This window comes from Pristiophorus japonicus, chromosome 15, assembly GCF_044704955.1.
Source record: "Pristiophorus japonicus isolate sPriJap1 chromosome 15, sPriJap1.hap1, whole genome shotgun sequence".
In the NCBI taxonomy this organism is placed as follows: Eukaryota; Metazoa; Chordata; class Chondrichthyes; family Pristiophoridae; genus Pristiophorus; species Pristiophorus japonicus.
The window spans coordinates 125,598,466-125,618,785 of record NC_091991.1 but is presented as its reverse complement, the minus strand read 5'-3'; the positions used below and the strand labels follow the sequence as shown (position 1 = coordinate 125,618,785).

At 41.8% G+C, this 20,320-nt stretch overlaps 1 protein-coding gene across 1 annotated transcript; it reads right to left on the bottom strand.

The window, feature by feature from the left end:
- Nucleotides 1–6,211: 6,211 nt before the first annotated feature.
- ptx4 (pentraxin 4, long) lies at nt 6,212–15,669 on the bottom strand. The gene is made up of 3 exons (XM_070856710.1): nt 15,492–15,669; nt 14,545–15,136; nt 6,212–6,891 (listed from the first exon to the last, which is right to left on the bottom strand). The coding sequence occupies exons 1-3, from the start codon at nt 15,627–15,629 to the stop codon at nt 6,254–6,256; spliced, it is 1,368 nt and encodes a 455-aa protein (XP_070712811.1). The 5' UTR covers nt 15,630–15,669; the 3' UTR covers nt 6,212–6,253.
- Between the last annotated feature and the right edge of the window lie 4,651 nt (nt 15,670–20,320).

Sequence of the window (20,320 nt, the reverse complement as noted above, 5' to 3'; positions counted from 1 at the left end):
CACAAAATTAGGACTCATGAGATTGGGGGTAATATATTAGCATGGATTAAGAATTAGTTAATGGATAGAACACAGAGAGTAGGAATAAACGGGACTTTTTCGGGTTAGCAGGCTGTAACTAGTGGAGTATCGCAAGGATCGGTGCTTGGGCTTCAGCTATTTACAATCTATATTAATGACTTAAATGAAGAGGTTGAGTGTAATCTATCCAAGTTTGTTGATGATACAAAGTTAGGTGGGAAAGTGAGCAGGATGCAAAGAGGCTGCAGAGAGGTATGGACAGGTTGACGGAGTGGACAAGAACATGGCAAATGGAATACAATGTGGGGAAGTGTGAAGTTATCCAGTTTGGTATGAAAAACAAAAAAGCAGAATATTTTTTGAATGGTGAGAGACTGGGAAATGTTTGCATTTAGAAGATGCTCAGTCGTTGAGTATATCCACAACAGAAGTCGATAATCCTTTTGGAACTAAGGGAATTCAGGGATATGGAGATAGTGCAGGAAGGTGGAATGAGGTTGAAGATCAGCCATGGCTAATCCAGCTCTTATTTCTTATGTTCTTATATGGATTTCCACAAGGCATTCAAAGAGGTTCCACATAAGAGACAGTTAACAAAAATGAGAATGCATGGAACTAGAGGCAACCTATGTCCATGGGTGGGGAATTGGAACATATGAACAGGAGCGGTCATTCAGCACCTTGAGCATGTTCCACTATTCAGTGAGATAATAGCTGATCTTTATCCTAACTTCATTTACCACCTTGGTTCCATATTCCTTAATACCCTTAGCTAGCAAAAATCTATCAATCTCAGATTTAAAATTATTAATTGAACTAGCATCTACTGCTTTTGTGGGAGAGAGTTCCACACATCTACCACCCTTTGTGTGAATAAGTGTTTGCTAACTTCTCTCCTGAATGGCCTGGTTCTGATTTTAAGGTTAAGTCCCCTTGTTCTAGACTCTCTACTAGTAGAAAAAGTTTCTCTCTATCTACCCGATCAATTCCTTCCACAATCCTAAAAAACTCAAACAAACCACCCCTTAACCTTTTATATTCTAGGGAATACAAGGCTAGTTTGCATAATATCTGCTCATAATTTAACCCTTGGAGCCTTGGTAACATTTTGGTGAATCTGCATGGCCAATATATCCTTCCAAGGCCAATATATCCTTTCTAAGTTGCGGTATCCAGAACTGTACACAGTACTCCAGATGTGGTCTAACCAGAGGTTTGCATAGCTATCGCAGAACCTCTTCCCCTTTATATTCTAGCCCTCGAGATATAAAGGCTTAATTATATTAGCCTTTTCAATTCTTTTTTGTTCTTCACCACTACATTTTAGTGATCTGTGTACATGGATGCCTAAATTTCTTTGGACTGCCACTGTTCCTGGCTTTTTGACATTTAAAAAAATACTTAGATCTATCCATTTTTGGTCCAAAATGGACGACCTCACACTTACCTGCATTGAAATCCATCTACCACAGTTTTGTCCACTCACTTAATCTATCAATGTCTCTTTGTAATTTTATGCTGCCATCTGCACTACTTAATATGCACTAATCTTTGTGTCATCAGCAAACTTGATATATGGCTCTCTATTGTGTTATCTAATTCATTAATAAATGTAGTGAATAGTTGAGATGCCAGCACAGATCCATTAGTCACATCCTTCCAATCCGAGTACATACCCATTATCTCTACTCTGTCTTCTACTGCTTAACTCATCTTCTAACCAGGTCATGAATTTGTCTTCAATTCCATGAGCTTTTATTTTAGCTAACAATCTCTTTTGTGGAACCTTATTGAATGCTTTCTGGAAGTCCTTATAAACTACATCTTCAGACATTCCCTCTCTACTACTTTAGTTACTTCCTCAAAAAAATCAATTAGATTCGTTAGACATGACCTACCCTTTACAAATCCATGTTGGCTCTTTCTAATCAGCTCAAATTTCTCTAAGTGCTCAGTCACTCTGTCATTAATTATAGATTCCAATAACTTCCCCATAACAGATGTTAGACTAACAAGTCTTTAATTTCCTGGTTTCTCTCTCACCTTTCTGACTAGGAGGTAGAAGACAGAGAGTACGTATAATGGGTATGTACTCCAATTGGCAGGATGTGAAAAGTGGTGTTCCCCAGGGATCTGTACTGGGGCCAAAGCCTTTCACTATATTTATAAATAACTTGGATGAAGGAATAGAGAGCCATATATCTAAGTTTGCTGATGACGCTAAATTAGGTGGCACAATAGTGTAGCTGGGAGCAGAAAGTTGCAAAAGGACATTGATAGATTAATGAGTGGGCAAAATTGTGACAGATGGAGTTCTGTGGGGAAATGTGAGATCATCCACTTTGCACAGTGTAACAACTGTCTGCCTTTATAATCTTCTGCCTGCATGAGGGTATTTCATTATTATTTTTATCCATTATCTGGCCTCTTTCCCATCTGGATTTGTCCCCTAGCTGGAGGTGATCTCCTCTATTTTTTCTTTCACCAATCCCCCTTTTCCATGATGCTTATTAAGGATTGAGGTTTGTATGGTTAGTACAATGGCTCCTCCACTGTTAGTCAAAACACCATACGCTTTCGAATCTGTTCTACTCCTCTAATTAATTAAGCATTACTCACACACGTAGAGGTTATTTATCCTGTGCCCTGCAGCATATCTGTCGCCATGGGTTGCCAATGGTGGAAGTAATCTACTTCCTGTCCTGGAACTCATTCGCGATTAAGTTCTTGATGGATGCAGTTTCTTCAATCCGACGTCAATGACCCTACTGTGCCCCATCAACCTCTCTGTATCTTCCTTCTCCATGTTTGAACATGTCCCATGTTCCAACAATGTTACAGTTAAATAAAGCTCAGGTTAGACCCCATCTGGAATACTGCATTCAGTTCTGGGCACCGTATCTCAGGAAGCATGGGCCCGCAATTGATGCACTCACTGCCGCCCACTGCCATCCACATTCCTCCTCGGGTTCCACCCAGTGCCAGTTTCAATCTGATCTGGAGCAGGCGGGAGGGGAGAGCTGCCGGGAACCTTCCGCTGGCTGAGTGGTGTAAATGGACTCCTACCCACCGAGATGCCAAATTGGTGTGGGTGGGAGTCGGCGCCAGAATGGGGGTGGACTGCTGTGAGGAGGTTGGTCTGTCCCCGACGGTAGGTATGGAGAGCTGAAAAAAAAGGTGAGTAAACATTTTTTTCTTTTTTTCTTTACAGGGACTTAATTGTATGGGGTCCCCTGAAGGTGTTCCGATTTTTTTTTCATGACCCTCTGTGGGCCTGACTCCATCCTCGGTGACACTTGGGCGGCAAGTGCCTTTGCCGCCGAGATTGGGAGCTCCCGCCGGCTGCTGCCCAGATTGACAGCGTAAGTCCCTCATTTGCCGCCCGCGGCCCTTTGCAGGACCTTTTTGATGAAAACCCCATCCAAAATACCGTCAGGTACCTCGGTGGCCATCGGCGGAACTTTGGGCAGCACTTGGGCGGGCGGGGGCCTTCACCAAGGTTGTAAAGACTAAGTTTGTATTCCCTTGAGTATGGAAGATTAAGGAGTAATTTAATTAAGGTGTTTAAGATGATTGAAGGAGTTGATAGGGTAGAGAGAAACTATTTCCTGAGGTAGGGATTTCCAGAACAAGGGGGCATAATGTTAAAATTAGAGCTAGGCTGTGCAGGGGTGATGTCAGGAAGCACTTCTTCACAAAAAGGCTGGTGAAAATCTATAACTCACTCCCCCAAAAGCTGTTGAAATGTAATTTAATTAATAATGAAATTGAAAATGTTAAAATTAGGATTGATAGATTTTTGTTAGTCAAGGGTATTAAGGGTTCCAGAACCAAGGTGGGTAGATGGAGCTAAGATGCAGACCCCACTGTCAACCCACCGCAATGCGCCTTTCCCAATTTCGGGTCTGTCAGCGCTGAGCAGACCTGACAGGTAGCGGTGGGGGACCCAATTAATCTCATTCGCATCTAGTTGACAGATGCTTAACAGCTTTTTTAACTTACCTTTTCACTAACTTCACGGCCACGGGAACAATGCTGTTCTGGAACCATGGCTGTCAACCTGAGTTCAGTGGCCATTGCTCCAGCTGATTCCTTGACAGTTTCACATGTACAGTAAAAGCTCCCACCAGACAGATCTTCAATTTCCTCAGCCATAAGCTGGTTCTCAGTCCATTTCTAGCACACATTCTGCAGGCTTTCCACTTTCCACTCTCCATCCACCCTCACCTCATTGGAAGAACTCTCTCACCATTGACAGAATGCTTTGGTCATCTCTACTTTATCTGCCATTGATTCCATCAGCATGGGGTGCCCTTTATAACTGTCTCACCTTAGTCCTCACAATCCGACCACAATCAGCCCCAACACCAGCAGCACCAGGCACACCAGCAGCACCAATACCAACCTCCTCCGCAATCACCTGATGCTGCACAGGACAGAGTACATCAGCACCAGGTCACCGTTTGGAGCGTGGGCAGGAACATCGGCAGGGCCCAGGTACAGCGGAGGAGCGGGAAAGTCAGGGCAAATGAACGATGAGAGATCGTGGCAGAGATTCGGCGAGTGATCGTGACGAAGGTTCAACGAATGTTTGGTACGGAGGTGCGATGAGAGATCGTGGCGGAGGTGTGGCGAATGTTTTGTGGTGGAGGAGCGGCGAGAGATTGTGGCGGAGGAGAAGTGAGAGATCGTGGCGGAGGTGCGGCATTGTTTTTGTGACGGAGGAGTGGCGAGAGATTGTGGCGGAGGTGCGGCAAATGAGGGTACAAAGCCCAGAAGAGCTGAGGGCTCAGGGGCAGCACTGGCCAGCTCACATTGCGATATGTGTGCGCACTAGGTCTGTGCAGCAGAGCAGGTCTCCCGTCATTCTGGTTAACCCTTGCCACTGGATAAAGGCCAAGCTCTGTCAAGCCTGTGTGGTGACTGATGTGCAATGGTCACCACATGTTAAAAAAATCCACGCACAGGCATCTTCCACCCCTGGAGTTCACGACTGGAACATTGGGTCCTTCATTGAAACATCTGTGAACTCATGTGGAAGCAAGGTATCCTCATTCGAGGGACCGCCTATGAAGATGCATCAGCACCTGAGCACATTACTGCCCGGGAGGCCATGGGTGGCCTCAACAAGGTCAAATTTACTTTACTTGACACTGTACATCCTGGCTGCATCAAGTTGGCACCACCCCACACCAACACCATAAAGCATCCCTACAATGTCCAAGCCATTCCTTTCACACTCATTGGCTTAAAGCACTTTGGGATATCCGGGGATCGTGAAAGGTGCTATATTAATGCAAGTCTATCTTTTTTCTTTCTAAACGAGGAATCAATCATACGGCCCTCCTCTCAACCTTTTCCAGGGCCTTGATATTCCCCACGTTGTTATTATAGATGTGGCCCAACCAAGATCTTGTGCAAGATAAGGATCTTACATCTAATTTTATATTTAATTGTTGTAGTTATGCATCATAACACATTATTTGCTTTTGCATTGGCATCAGGACAATGGTCATGATCCTTCAATGGCTTGTGAACTATAACCCTTGGAGTTTTCGACTTAGCTGCCTTGAGTGTAACCCAATATCGAACATTGTAACTTGATCGGAATGCTCCCAGTAATAAGAAAATTTGACACAGGTAGCAGTTGTTTGATATCAAATCGCTTTATGAGTAAAACATTTTACAAAAATAGAAGGGACAAACAAGATTAATACATCATTTCAGTAAAGAATCAATTCAAAGGAAACGATAAATCATAATAAGAAAGCCCTAAAACACACAGCTAAATTTAATTATCAATATTCAAATTAGTATGACACAACTTGAGTTTATAAATTAGATGTGTAATACAAAAAATTGATTCTGCAAGACTATTTGCGTCTTTAAAATTGCAGTATCCTTGTACTTGGTCTTATAAATATTTCTATATTACATCTATAAAGGTTATTGCAAATACATTGACTTTATTTCGATGGATGTCTTCAACTCGACCCAAAGATTTTCTTTACATTGTTTGCTTACAGTCCTGCTATAATCAGGGAGTTTAGCCAAATATTACTGGTTGATTTCTGAAAGTACGAAAGTGATCAAGTTTTAAAGCCGATTGCTGAGACGTGAATATGACATTTCTGAATTGCTATATAAAAAATGCAGCAATTGCCAAAGAAAATTACCAGAATAGCCGTATTGCAATGCAGTTTAATGAGTCCCTATCCAATGTGTTATTTTACTAACAGTGTTCTAGGCATGTACAATTACGATGTTGAATAGCACCATTAAGAGTGGAAATATCACTGAAAGTTAAAACTCTGCCTCCAGGTAATGCCTTTCCTGTGGTGATGCCGGAGATTTCTCCAGGAGACAAAGCACGGTTCCAAATTGTGAATCCAGCCAAATTCCCCACAAAGGACTCAGTGGCATCAAAACCTCCTCCCATATTATCCTGTTCCTGACCTATTATAAGTATTCCACCAGCTGGAATCTCATAGCCTTTTTGGAATTTGGAACCAGCTGCTGCCAAACGTCTGTCTATATAGTACCAGTACTTACCCTCAAAGGAAGACCAGATGATGCAAACGTGATGCCAGTGGCCATCTAAGAGTGGTACCACTGGAAGTTCCCTGAATGCTGGATCTCCAATTACAAAATGTATGGTGGTTTGTTTGCTTGTATTTCTGCCATGCAGTACCAATTTGTTGTCATTATCCTCTGTTGCATAGGACAATATAGTTCCCAAATAGTTTGACTTGGTACTGAGCCAAGAGCAGATGGTCATTTCATATAGCCCAGTTGAAAAGCCTTTGCCAAAGGATGCATAGTTCTCAGTGGAAGAATTGGGAAAGTGCATCATTGATTTCACATTGCAGACTGCAACAAGAAAAACAAATGTATTACAAGAAATACAATGTATTACAAACTAAAAATAATGTGTTTGTACATCTAAGCAATAAATAATAATTGATCCCTACTTTCAGATCACTTTTGTGTGTTACTTTTGCACAAAATATTAACTTTGTATGTCAGTTTGTTGTACATGATACAAAACGTTATCAACCATTATGATGCAGTCGAAGTATTTACATAACCTATAATGAATGCATATTTTGAGATTGTAGGATTTCCCAGGCGATACAGAAAGTTAAACTAAATCCTTCCTCCGATGAAATAAGATGTAGAAATAATTTTATTCATTCAGGGATGTGGGCATCACTGGCAAGGCCAGCATTCATTGCCCATCCCGAATTGACCTTGAGAAGGTGGTGGTGAGCCACCTTCTTGAACCGCTGCAGTCCGTGCGGTGAAGGTACTCTCATAATGCTGTGAGGTAGGGAGTTCCAGGATTTTCACCCAGTGACAATGAAGGAACGGTGATATATTTCCAAGTCAGGATGGGGTGTGACTTGGAGGGGACCTTGGAGGTGGTGGTTTTCCCATGCGCTTGCTGCCCAAGTCCTTCTAGGTGGTAGAGGTCATGGGTGCGGGAGGTGCTATCGAAGAAGCCTTGGCAAGTTGCTGCAGTGCATCTTGTAGATGGTACACATGGCAGACACTGAGTTTTGAAAACCTTCAATTCCTTAACTTAACCACCAATACAGGAACTCTCCATAAATGGGTCAAGAGATAGAGAAGGAAAAAGAGTGGCTTTATTAATTAAGGACACAATCATAATCATAGAAAGGAAAGATTTTATTGGTGCTGGTTGGTGCTCAGAAAGTGAGTTAATAAATAATAAGTGATGTGTTACCATATTGGGAGTACACTATAGAGCACCAAATTGAGGAAAAGAAATTGAGAATAAGGCACATAGGCAAATTGGAGGTTGCAGTAATAACAGAGTTGTAAGAATGGGAGACTTTAACTATCCTAAGGTTGACTGGGATAAGACAACATTTTGTGGTCAAAATGGGAAGGGTCTTTTAAAACACATCAAGGACTCTTTCCCTAATTAGTATGATGAGTGCATTCTACCCAATAGAGAAGGTTAAGGGGTATAGGTTAATAGATGTTTCAAAATTATGAAAAGTTTTGAATGGTAGATAGTGAAAGATTGTTTCCTCTGGTTGGTGAATCAGTAACAAGGTCCATAGACCTGGAATAATCACCAGAAGAACAAAGGGGAAAGTTAGGAGAAATGCTTTCACACAGAGGGTTACCACCACCTTCCCAAGGGCAGTGAGGGATGGGCAATAAACACTGGTCTTGCCAGCGACACCCACATCCCAAGAACGAATAATTTAAAAAAAATTATAACCTGGCATGCTCTACCACATGGCTATTGAGACAGAGAAAATAGCATCATTTTAAAAACAATTGGATAAGTATTTGAAAAAGAACATAAAAGTATACGGCAAAATGATAGGGAAACGCGATAGCTCCAGTTGAGATGTCATAGCCAGAAACCAAAATGGTCTCTGTCTGTGCTGTAATTTCTGCTTTTATGATTATATGATAAATCAACTCAATACATCTACAAATAGCTAGCATGTACGATCTTAATTTCTTAAGCAATTTCAGAGACACTTAATTGCCAGAAAGAACTGTATAAGTAAAGATCATCCACATTAATATAGATAAAACCATTCATATTCTCATTATTGTATTCATTCTTAGAAATAAAGATCCATTAAATCTAACTCATCTATATCTATTCATCATCCTGTGTAAAATGATTTTTTTACAGCAATCTAATGTTAAAGAGGGTTATTATTGTTTGCTTTTTGACAATTAACAGTTTTCTTTGTAAACTGTATTCATTATGTATGAGAGTTTGTTTCAATTGTCTATTTCAGTGCATATCTATTGATACTATTGTAAAATCTTTCTGTTGCACAACAATTGGCAACAAGATGCTCAGTGTAAAATACTCTGACTTCACCAAAAATTCTTCAATCAACTGAGGCTACAATTGTACTGTAGCTACCAGGCTCAGACCAGTATCTTGTGGAATGCAGTATATGGTCAGTCGATCCAAATTATAGTACTATCTTCGCATCTTTCAAGATTGTCAGGAGGCAGTGACAAAAGGAACTGTGCGTGCATGCATGCTTGTTACATGTATAGAGCTCTGCTTACCAATGGCTAATTTGTAATGTTAGGAAAGTATGGGTGGGAGTATCCAAACTCTTGTAATACAAAATAAAGGTCATACAAAGCTTTAAAAGTTACCAGGTGATCCAATGGATTGTCTGGGCAGCTTTGAATCAGGCTGAAGGTATACAAATTGACATCAGTGTAAATTAACCTCCTGGCAGGCTCTGACACCAAGATATGGTGCAATTGGGGCATCAATGCACACCCAAAACTGCCTCGCATGACTGTTAAAATGTCAATATATCTGCATTCTCAGAAATGTAAAACAGTAGGTTTATGATAAGTTTATTTTTATAAAGCATCTTAGAATCATTGAAACATAGAAAACATAGAAACATAGAAAATAGGTGCAGGAGTAGGCCATTCGGCCCTTCTAGCCTGCACTGCCATTCAATGAGTTCATGGCTGAACATGCAACTTCAGTACCCCATTCCTGCTTTCTCGCCATACCCCTTGATCCCCCTAGTAGTAATAGAAACATAGAAAAGCAGAGTGGAGAATGCAGGCATTGATCCTGCTACCTCTCACATGCTAAGCAAGCGCTCTACCATTTGAGCTAATTCCCCATTAGCTATTTTGGGATATTTTACTACGTTAAAGGCGCTATATAAATGCAAGTTTTGATATCTACTCCTCTCAGGTATCATCTCCAGATATGTATATAGATTGTGGAAATCAAGTTATACAACACGAGTTCTTAGTATGCATTGTTGTACTTTGTGCCGTCTGAGTCATTCCATTTATACAGCATTAGAATCCTATATTTTTGTGGTGGCTTGTCACTACTTTCATGCGTAATGACTTTACCAAACTGTTTTGTAGAAATTACAAATTAAGTCTTTCTTCTACAGATGAAGTTGGATTCTCATGATCAATTTACAGTTCTAGATCTAAATTATACTGGAACTACTAGTCTTGGACTGGTGTCCATAATAGTCATATTGTACTTGCAATGTGGATCTCATAGAAGGCAGCAACAAAGGAGCTCTGACACATATGCTTGGGATGCATACTCAAATTTCTACTCTTCTGGGCATATTTGTTAATGTTAGAACAAAGTAGTGGAACTGCAGAACACTAAAAGCATAGAAAAGTAAGTTTATTAAATGCCCATTAAGTCCAACTGACTACATCTTCAAAAGATTATGATGAATTAATTGTAAGGATACTACCCTATATATAGATTTATTTGTTAATTCAAAATTAATTTGTTTGGCCTGCTTTGCACCGCATTCATTTATACAATTATGATTAGAGGTAGTAAATGGAAGAAAAGAATAGAGTTAAGTGCACTATCCCTTCACTTATGGGCGTAGGTATGAATCCAGAGGGATTAAATGAAATTATCCTCCCTCTGTTGGCTTCTATATACAACTAACTTGGGGCGGCTCAAATCAGTGTCTAGCATGTATGGCAAACAGCATAAATAATAATTAACAGACAAACTCTGAGGTTGGTGTAGAAAATTCCCATTGGTGCAGTAATTACTGTTTTATGGTATTGAGGCTATGATAGAACATAGTATTACATAGTATTACATAGTATGTTCAGCACAGAAACAGGCTATTCGACCCAACTACTCCGTGCCAATGTTTATGCTCTACATGAGCCTCCTCCCACCCGTCTTCATCTCACCCTATCAACATATCCTTCTATTTATTTCTCTTTCATGTGCTTATCTAGCTTCGCCTTGAATGCATCAGTGAAGGTGGAGTTGGATGTCACTGGCATGCATTGGCTCAGCTCCCTCATGCATGACAAAGACATCCAGCTCTTCCCCTTCACCACTCTCTCAACCCCTCCACTGTCTCTGTACCGTCAGACTGCTTGTCCGTCATTCAGTCTCAGACGTTGCAACTTCCTCCAGGCCAACATGGTAAAGACCGAGGTCATAGCCTTCGGCAACCGGCCACAAACTTCTCTCATTCATCACCGACTCCATCCCCCTCCTCGATCACTGATTCACAATGAGCGAGACTTTTCACAATCTTAACATGTTGTTCAACCCTGAGCTGAGTTTCAGAGTCCTGTTCTTCTCCATCACCAACACTGCCTACTTCCACCTCTGTAACATAGCCCACCTCCACCCCAACCCTGGCCACACCCTCATCTATGCCTTCATATGCTGCCCAGATCCTGTCCAGTTCGCCCATCACGCTGTCCTTGCTGACCTACACACCTCCTCCTGATCTTTAATTCCTATGATGGCATCTCCCACTCTTGCTCTGCCATCTCCTCCAGACGCATAAGTCTCTCCCAAGCCCTCCATTCATCTGACTCGGACTCAACCACCTCCCTCTCCTTCATCCCACTATTGCCGGCCATAACGAACAACACATTGCACTGTGTAGTGAAATCTGTTCTTTATAAAGTTCACAGAGTTCACAACTTTACTATACCTAGCATGCAAAGGAAATGTTTTCCTTTTGTTTGTGACGGAATGAAAGGAGTTTTACTCTGCATCATTGTGGACACTGGCTAACCAAAGTAGAAAAGTTCCATTCCTCAAGAGTGACTTCTCTCACTTCGACAAATACAAAAAGAAAATCTCAGGAAACATATATGCAAGTATAAGCAAATATTGATAATGTCAGCTTGATTTTAACTCCTGGGCCGGAACATGGCAAAGCAAGCGGCCATCCTGCCCAAGAATGGTAGCAATGAAGCTCGGACAATTTTGACCTGTGGGCTCCATTATCATGTTGCTTCTCAACTACCTAATCAAAGTGTCCAGGAATTTGGCAGGAAACAGCTGCCTGGCTATTAACCTCCAGGGATCCATGGGAATGCTACTCAACATGAGGCAAGTGCTCCAGCAGGCGAGGGAGGTGTGGAAAGCCGGGGCAGGGGATGCCCAAGGTTTCCTTGTGGACCCCAGAGATCCACTTCTGCTCCTCCTGACCCACGAGGAAACTCCTTTTAAAAGTGTTGAAAAATGACCTTGTTCGACCACTTCTAGCCTTGGCTGCTGTACCCAGCAGGATTGGCCTGGCGGAGGGAGCCATTACTGCTCTTCCATTCAAGCTGCAAGTCAAAATACCAAATTCGGACCCTGATAACATCATCAGAGCTTGTGGTACATATTTAAAGAGAACCCCGCTGGATTGAGCGGGTGTCCTTGTCGTCTGCAATTTAAAATTGCAGTTGACAATATCAGTCGGGAAAAGAGTGGGTAAGTCCCCCACTCCATTTTAACTGCCTGGGTTAAGATGGTGGAATGGGCAGAAAAGTGACAGATGGAATTCAATATCAGTACATGTGAGGTAGTACATTTTGGTTAAATAAAAATAAAAGTAGTAATTAAACTTAAAATGGGGGAAAGCTGGGTGATGTGGAATATCAGAGGGATTTGGGCATGGAGGTTCAAGAGGATAAGGTCATAAAAATAGCTAATGGAAACTGTTTAACAACAAGTGGTGTAGGCTATAAACATGTAGATGTAGTGGTGAATCTATACAAAACCTCAGGAAGACATAGTTAGAGTACTAGGTGTAGCTTTTGGGCAACGCACTCTAGGAAGGATGTTGAGTAAATGGAGGGGGTCCAATGCAGATTCAATAAGATGCTGCCTAGTAAGAGGAAATACAAATACGAAGGAAGATTTGACAAATTGGGACTGGTTTTGTAAGAGCAGTGGAGATTAAGGAATAGTTTGATAGAAGTGTTAAAAGTTATAAAGGATGGGACAGTAGATGGAAACAGATTGTCTCCAGTCCCTATTAAGTCCCTCCTCATCCTTCTCTTCTCTAGGGAGTAAAGTCCCAGTGTCGATAATCTTTTCTCAGAACTCAGCCCTCTATGTTGAGTAGTCTAGTACAAGGGGACATAGATACAATAAATGTAAGAGATTTAAGACAGAGAGCATGAGAAACATTTTTACACAGAGATCTGTATGGCTGTGGAATACACTACTGGAATTAATGATTGAAGCAGAGACCATGTCAACAATGAAGATGAGTTTTGATAGGTGGTTGAAGGAAAAATAAATAAAAGGGACATGGGAATAGAGCAGGTACATAAGATTAGGACTACTACTCATGTGGAGGAGAAACATCATGCTATTGGCTGGGCCAAGTAGCCTGTTTCCGAGATGTAATTTCTATGTAATTTCTTTTTTTCAAGCCTGTCAATGTTTTCTTTTCTACTATCCGCTGGTATTTTGTTTGAAAATTCTATCACCATCTTGCTAAAAAAAATTGTTGCATTCATTTCCTATAATCTTTTGATGCCCTTTTCTTTAAATCGTCCCCTCGTCCTCAAATCCTGTGACTTTATCCGAATCCAAATTCTACAAAGTTTGTTAAAATCTTGATGATCTCTATTAAGTCCCTCCTCGTCCTTCTCTTCTCTAGGGAGTAAAGTTCCAGTGTCGATAATCTTTTCTCAGAACTCAGCCCTCTATGTTGAGGAATTAGCACAGTCGCCCTTGTTTAGACTCACTGCAATAATTCTATAATCTTTCCTATAACAGAGGGCAAAACTGAACACAGCACCTCCAGATATATCATCATCAAGATCACCATTGCCTCGGACTTACAAGTCACGCCCTTGGGTATATAGTCTGACATTTTATTTGCTTTTTTCACCACCTGTGAAAACTGAACTTATGGTTTTAAAAACACATACACCAAAATCCCCAGATGTCTCTCCTATTCATTTAATAAGTAAACTACGTTCTGTCTTTTTCTACCTAATTTCGTGACTTTACACTTATCCATGCTGAACTTCCTCTCCTACTTCTGTGCCTATCGATCATAAATGGTTCAACGATATTAATATACAATCTGCATTTATAGAAAGTTAACCAAGATACCCCATGGGTGTAATTCAACAGCAACATGCTCTGAACTTCTGACCTTTCGTCCTTCTGCAGGCTCCAGTTTCTAAGAGGACTGCTATTCTGGGGTAGGAGTTGGAGCACATTGTTGGGATGGAGGAGAGGACTGAAGAGTCAGCACTAAAGCGTTAATTCAGCCATTGCAATGCGGCAGAAATAGAATATCCCGGAATACCCAAAGTACAGTGCTGCTATGTTATGTACATAGTTCCCGCAAATATCGCTTTGACCGCTGCATATGTAAATCAGAATTATATTGGTGTTTAAAAAGAATCCTGATTTTGTGTCACATTCCCTTGCAGTCTTTGAAATCCTAATTTAAATATTATAACGTGTTCCAGCGCAATGCAAATCCACTTCGCTCTAACGGGGATAGAATTGTTTAACACTTTGGGTGTGTGAGGGCTTTAATTTAAACTCATACATCAACACAATTACATTTTAAGAAATGATCAGGAATGATGAGGAACGGGGAGGCTGCCGTTTTAATTCAGGGAGGTTGATATTTGCTTAATTCAACTTGATGCCGTATAAATCTTCAATAGCCTTATTCGCTTTGCACCCGTGTCGGCGCTGCTGGGAATCTGACCTACCTGAGCCTTGTTTGCGAGAGAGAGGCTGCTTGGCCCGCAGCGCCTGGTTGAAGGAATTTGCCGGGTGCACTAGCGGCGCTGGCGCTGCCACCGCCTGTGCTGGGCTGGGCTTCGCCGAGAGCGCGTCGTTCTGCAGGGCACTTTTCATCCGCTCCTCAAACCGGGCTATTTTAACGCGTTGGCCTTTAATCTCGTCCTGAAGGCTCTCCATTTCCTTTTGCAGCTTGTTCTTGCCCAGGGCCAGGGAATGCATTTGATTCCTCTGATCTTTCACTTCTGCCGTCAGGTTGGACACGGTGGCGCTCTGCGCTTTCTTGTCTTTTAACCGTTGCTTGCTTCGCTCGTTAAGGAGTAACTCCAGGGTCGACATTTTCAGGTCAATTTTCTTGGTTTTCTTCTGCAGTTTTTTCATCCACGATTTCAGGCTCCGGATGTCATTTTCGGTGGCCGTGTGGAATCCGTGTACGGTGGCAGTGATATTGCGGTACTGTTGTGTGAGCAACTGCAGGCGGGCGTCAACATTGGAAGAAATATTGAAGTTCTGGGAAATGATGTGCAATCGTGTCAAGCTAAGCTCTTTAAATTGACGAAACTGTGGTAATAAAATTGGAGAGATACACATTAAAACAAAATGTTTCATTAAACGCTATACTAAACAAATAGTGAAGCTTATAAAAAAGACCTCGTGGACTCATTGATCTCAATGTGGCTGAAATCCGGTAACGCCACGGCTCTAAGACAGTCAATGGGGTTTGACTTATTCCCACTGACTGCAGCGACTTGCTCTGATCCGCAAATAGGCCCAGAATATTGGCCGGAGGGGAATCTGAGTGAGTGCATTTACCCTGTCGCTCCGCACAGCCACCTGAGCCATTCTGCCCCCCTCCCAAAGAGCAACTCTGTGCAAAAACTGCTCCATTGCCCCATTGGACATCGCTCGGACCCACCTGCTCCTCCAGCCGCCGAAACCGCTCGAAAAACGGCTTCTTCTGCTTCACACTTTGAGCCTCTTGCGAGCAGCAGACGCGCAGGTTGCAGCAAAGCCACATTATGAAAATCCAATTCGACTTCTTGCCGAAAGCCATCCTTAACCCGACGGACAGCTCGCTAGATTCCTCTCAGTAAATGCTGGCGACAACCCCGCAAAATGAACCGTGCTGGCGTGGGCGCTGGCTTTATATTTGGCAACTGTACCGTTTACATGATTGATGGTGTAATCTCTCCCCCAGCTTCTGTTACAGGGGAATCGGAAATAAAGGCAGTCGTTTACAAAGATGAGGTTTGCAGACCTGGTTCGCTGTATTTTCCAAATGGACTGAAGTACTTTCCAATTGTTTTCATTGTAATTGGGCAATGAGCAATGGGATCCGATGACCTTAAAGTAATACACTGCGGACCGCTCAATGCAACTGCGCCCGCTGTGCCTGAACACTTTTCCAGGTGCACTAAGCAACGCCTGCACATTGTAGAGTAAAACTGCTGGAAATACACTGGACAAGTCAGCATCGATAACGAGAAAGGCAGGTTCTGATGTTGTGGGTGTTTACACTTCGCCTTTCTGATCAAGGATTTTCAACATTTGCAGTTCTTCCTGTCTCCATCCTGCAGCTCACTATCATTTGAGTTTCCCTTGAATCACAATGCATTGAATGGCTTAAAAACAAAAATAAAGACTGGCATTTATATAGCGGCTTTCACGACCCCCGGACGTCCCAAAGCGCTTTACAGCCAATGAAGTACTTTTTGAAGTGTAGTCACTGTTGTCATGTAGGAAACACGACAGCCAATTTGCGCACAGCAAGCTCCGACAAACAGCAATGTGATAATGACCGGATAATCTGTTTTTTAATTGGTGTTGATTGAGGGTTGAATATTGGCCAGGCTACTAGGGATAAATCCCCTGCTCGTTTTCAAAATAGTGCCATGGGATCTTTTATGTCCACCTGAGAGGGCAGACGGGGTCTCAGTTTAACGTCTCATCCAAAAGATGGCACCACCGGCAGTGCAGCACTCCCTTAGCACTGCACTGGAGTGTCAGCTTGGATTTTTGTGCTCAAGTCCCTGGAGTGGGACTTGAACCCACAACCTTCTGACTCAGATGAGGGTGCTACTAACTGAGCCACGGCTGACAGACTAGATCAATTAATATAACAGAAGTTACTAATGGAAGAACTGAGAGATACCACAGAACACACAAAGCAAAACCCATAGCATATGTAACAGTCAAATGGTGGAAAACCACAACACAGTTCAAGGCTAGTTTTTTCAACTGAAGCTTCCTGCAGTGACCCCCTCAAGTTTGGTTTCATTACATGTTGCAGAAAATAGAAATAGGAGATGAGAGTAAAGGTCAGACCAAGTCTGTAAAAAATATGATTTTACAATGATTTTGGTGTAAAGTACACTTGTGAAATTAATACAATTGTCATCTGTACTTATTTAAATACTCAGACTTCTGCACATTCCTCCACAGTCCTCTGTTATTTCACTTCCATTGTTCCACATTGTAGCCAAGAATAATAATTATTGGATTTAGCAGTGTCCTAGCGGAAAAGATAAATAGGGCTGTAGATAGGACGTTAAGCTAGTAAGGTGGGGTGGGAGGGGGGATTTAGGGAAATAACAAAACCTGAAGATAAAAGAAATAGGAGATGAGAGCAAAGGTCAGACCAAGGTAAAGAATAAGGGTATTATAAATGGTCAGGGAACACATATAGTTATAGGATATCAGTGGATAGAGTCAATAATTTGTAGCGAGGAGCCAGATGTCATAGGGATAACTGAAACATGGCTTAATAAAGAACAGGACTGGCAGTTAAATATTGCAGGATATCATCATCATCATCATAGGCAGTCCCTCTGGATCGAGGACAACTTGCTTCCACACTATAAATTAGTACTCAACTGACTGATGAAATCATTTTAAATGGTGGAAGATGCCTGTGCGTGAATTCTTTTAACATGGGGTGGCCGTTGCACACCAGCCACCACATGGGTTTGATGGAGAAAGGTCTTGGTCCAGTGGCAAGGGGGTCCAAGATGACTGAAGACCAGGCTCCGCTGCATGTGCCAATAAATACACATAAACTCAAACGTATTCCTACTGTCCCCCTTCCTCCCTCCTTCCCATAGGACCGCTCTCTATGTGGAATTCATAGTACACAATGTGAGCCTCAGCCTTGCTATTGGCCCGTGCTGTGCCCTCCCTTGGTCCTGTCCACGCTGCTCCACCTCTGGGCTCTGACCTCTCCACTCCTCCGTGCCTTGTCCGTCCTCACCTCGCTGGTCCCGATCTCTGGGCCTCACTGGTCCTGACCTCCGCTCCTCGCCGCTTCTGACCTCCGCTCCTCCCCGCTCCCGACCTCCGCTCCTCCCCGCTTCCGACCTCTGCGTTGTTGATTCTGCTGCTGCGGTGGCTAGATTTTTTTGATTTGACCACAGCTCCAGCCTCGCGCTCCAAACTGCAGGATATAGCATATTTAGAAAAGGAAGGACAAAGGGGGTGGGATAACTGTACTCATTAAAGACAACATAATGGCAGTAGAAAAAGGGGACATAACTAACATTAAGATAGAAATAGAATCCATGTAGATTGAAGCAAATGATAAGAAGGGATCGATCATGTTAATAGAGGTACTCTAAAGACCATCTAATAATGGAAGGGAAGTGGAGGAAGAAATATATAGGCACATCTATGAAATGAGTAAGGTCATAGTATAATAATAATCATGGGAGATTTCAATTAACCCCAAATAAACAGGCAAACAGAGCTGGGGAAAAGAGAAAAGGATTGGAGTTTTTACATTGTGTTCAGAACTCCTTTCTTACCCAGTATGTAAGAAGCACAGCAAGAGAGGAATCACTGCTGGATTCAGTAATAGGAAATTAACCAGAGCAGATAAAAGAAGTAAGCATAGGGGAACATTTAGGCAATAGCGATCATATAACATAATATGGTTTGAAATAATTATTAGCAAAGACCAAAGTAATAGATTGTAAAAATAATTTTGGGGAGATGAGAATGGAAATAGGGAAGACAAACTGGAAAAAATGACAAAGAGATAGAACCACAGTGGGAACTATTTTGAAAGGCGATCAATAGAGTTCAGGAGAAATATATTCTGCTAAAAATCAAGAACAAACCATCCAATAATAAAACATCGTGGATGAATAAAGAGATAAGGGTAAAATTGAAACTGATGAAAAAGGCATACACTAAGTACATAGGCAATAAAGGACAGGATGAAAAAAGGGAATATGAAGAGGTTAGGTAAGAAGTCAAAAAACAATTAGGAAAGCAAAAAGAAACTATGAAATTAAGCTATTGAGGAATATAAAAACAAATAGTAATGTATTCTACAGAGACATAAATAACAAAAACAATCAGGATAGGCCTAGGGTCACTAAAGGGTGCACAAGATAAACTCACAGGTAATGACAGCAAGATGGCAGAAATATTGAATAGTTAGTTCACCTTAGTATTTACCAGGGAAACTAACAAGGTGGGCATAATATTAGAAGAAGAGATCAAAAAAGACAAAGGCATTTAAGATGAAAAGGGGGAGATAATTGATAAACTAATCAAACTTCGAGAGGATAAAACCTCGGGTCCCATTGGATTGCATCAATGCATTTAAAAAAAGTTACGGAAGAGAAAGCAGAGGCACTATTACATATAAATTCATGAGAAAAGGAAATAGTGCCAGAGGGCTGGTGGACAGCTAATGTTATACCTGTACTTCAAAAGGGAGCTAGAATAAATCCCAAGAATTATTGATCAGTTAACTTAACGTCAGTGGTAGGAAAGATAATGGAATCTTTACTCAAAGATGTAATAGAGAACATCTAAAAACCAAAAATATAATAAAGAGTTTCTTTGAAGAAGTAACAGAAAGAGTAGATTTGGGTAATGTAGTAAATGTAATATACTTTCAAAAGGCCTTCAATAAAGTACAGCATAATAGACCCATGACTAATAGACTCAGCATGAGGACCATATAATTCTTATTATGTTAATGTAAAAATTACACAAATATAAAGTTGTTTTTTCAGGGCCAGAATGGTTGCTCAGCAGTCAATATGTTGTTAAAAAAAGATCATGGGCGGGGGGGGGAGAGCATGGTTTAACAGCGATATTCCAGCGCAATAGGTGAAGTTTTCATCCTTCAGTGTGATTTGAATTGATTGCCGGCTCCAGGGAGTTTCACAGCGCAACCTTCTCACTTATTCCCTACTTTGCCTTTGTTGATCATTTGCTCACGCTTTTACTTTTTCCCCTCTGCAACTCCCTGCCTACTTCTATCTATCTTACAAACCTACCTATTTGCTTCCAAAGCTTCCTCAAGATCATTCTTCTCAAGCATACTGTTGCTTCCCCTATCGTAACCCTCTTCATTTTCCCCCTTCCTGGTTCGATTTTGTCCTCTTTAATATAAAGCAATTTGAGACATTCATAGAAACATAGAAAATAGGTGCAGGAATAGGCCATTCGGCCCTTCGGGCCTGCACCACCATTCAATAAGATCATGGATGATCATTCCCTCAGTACCCCTTTCCTGCGTTCTCTTCATACCCCTTGATCCCTTTAGTCGTAAGGGGCTAACTCCCTCTTGAATACATCCAATAAACTGGCATCAACAACTCTCTGCGGTAGGGAATTCCACAGGTTAACAACTCTCTGAGTGAAGAAGTTTCTCCTCATCTCAGTCCTAAATGGCCTATCACTTATCCTAAGACTATGTCCCCTGGTTCTGGACTTCCCCATCAATGGGAACAT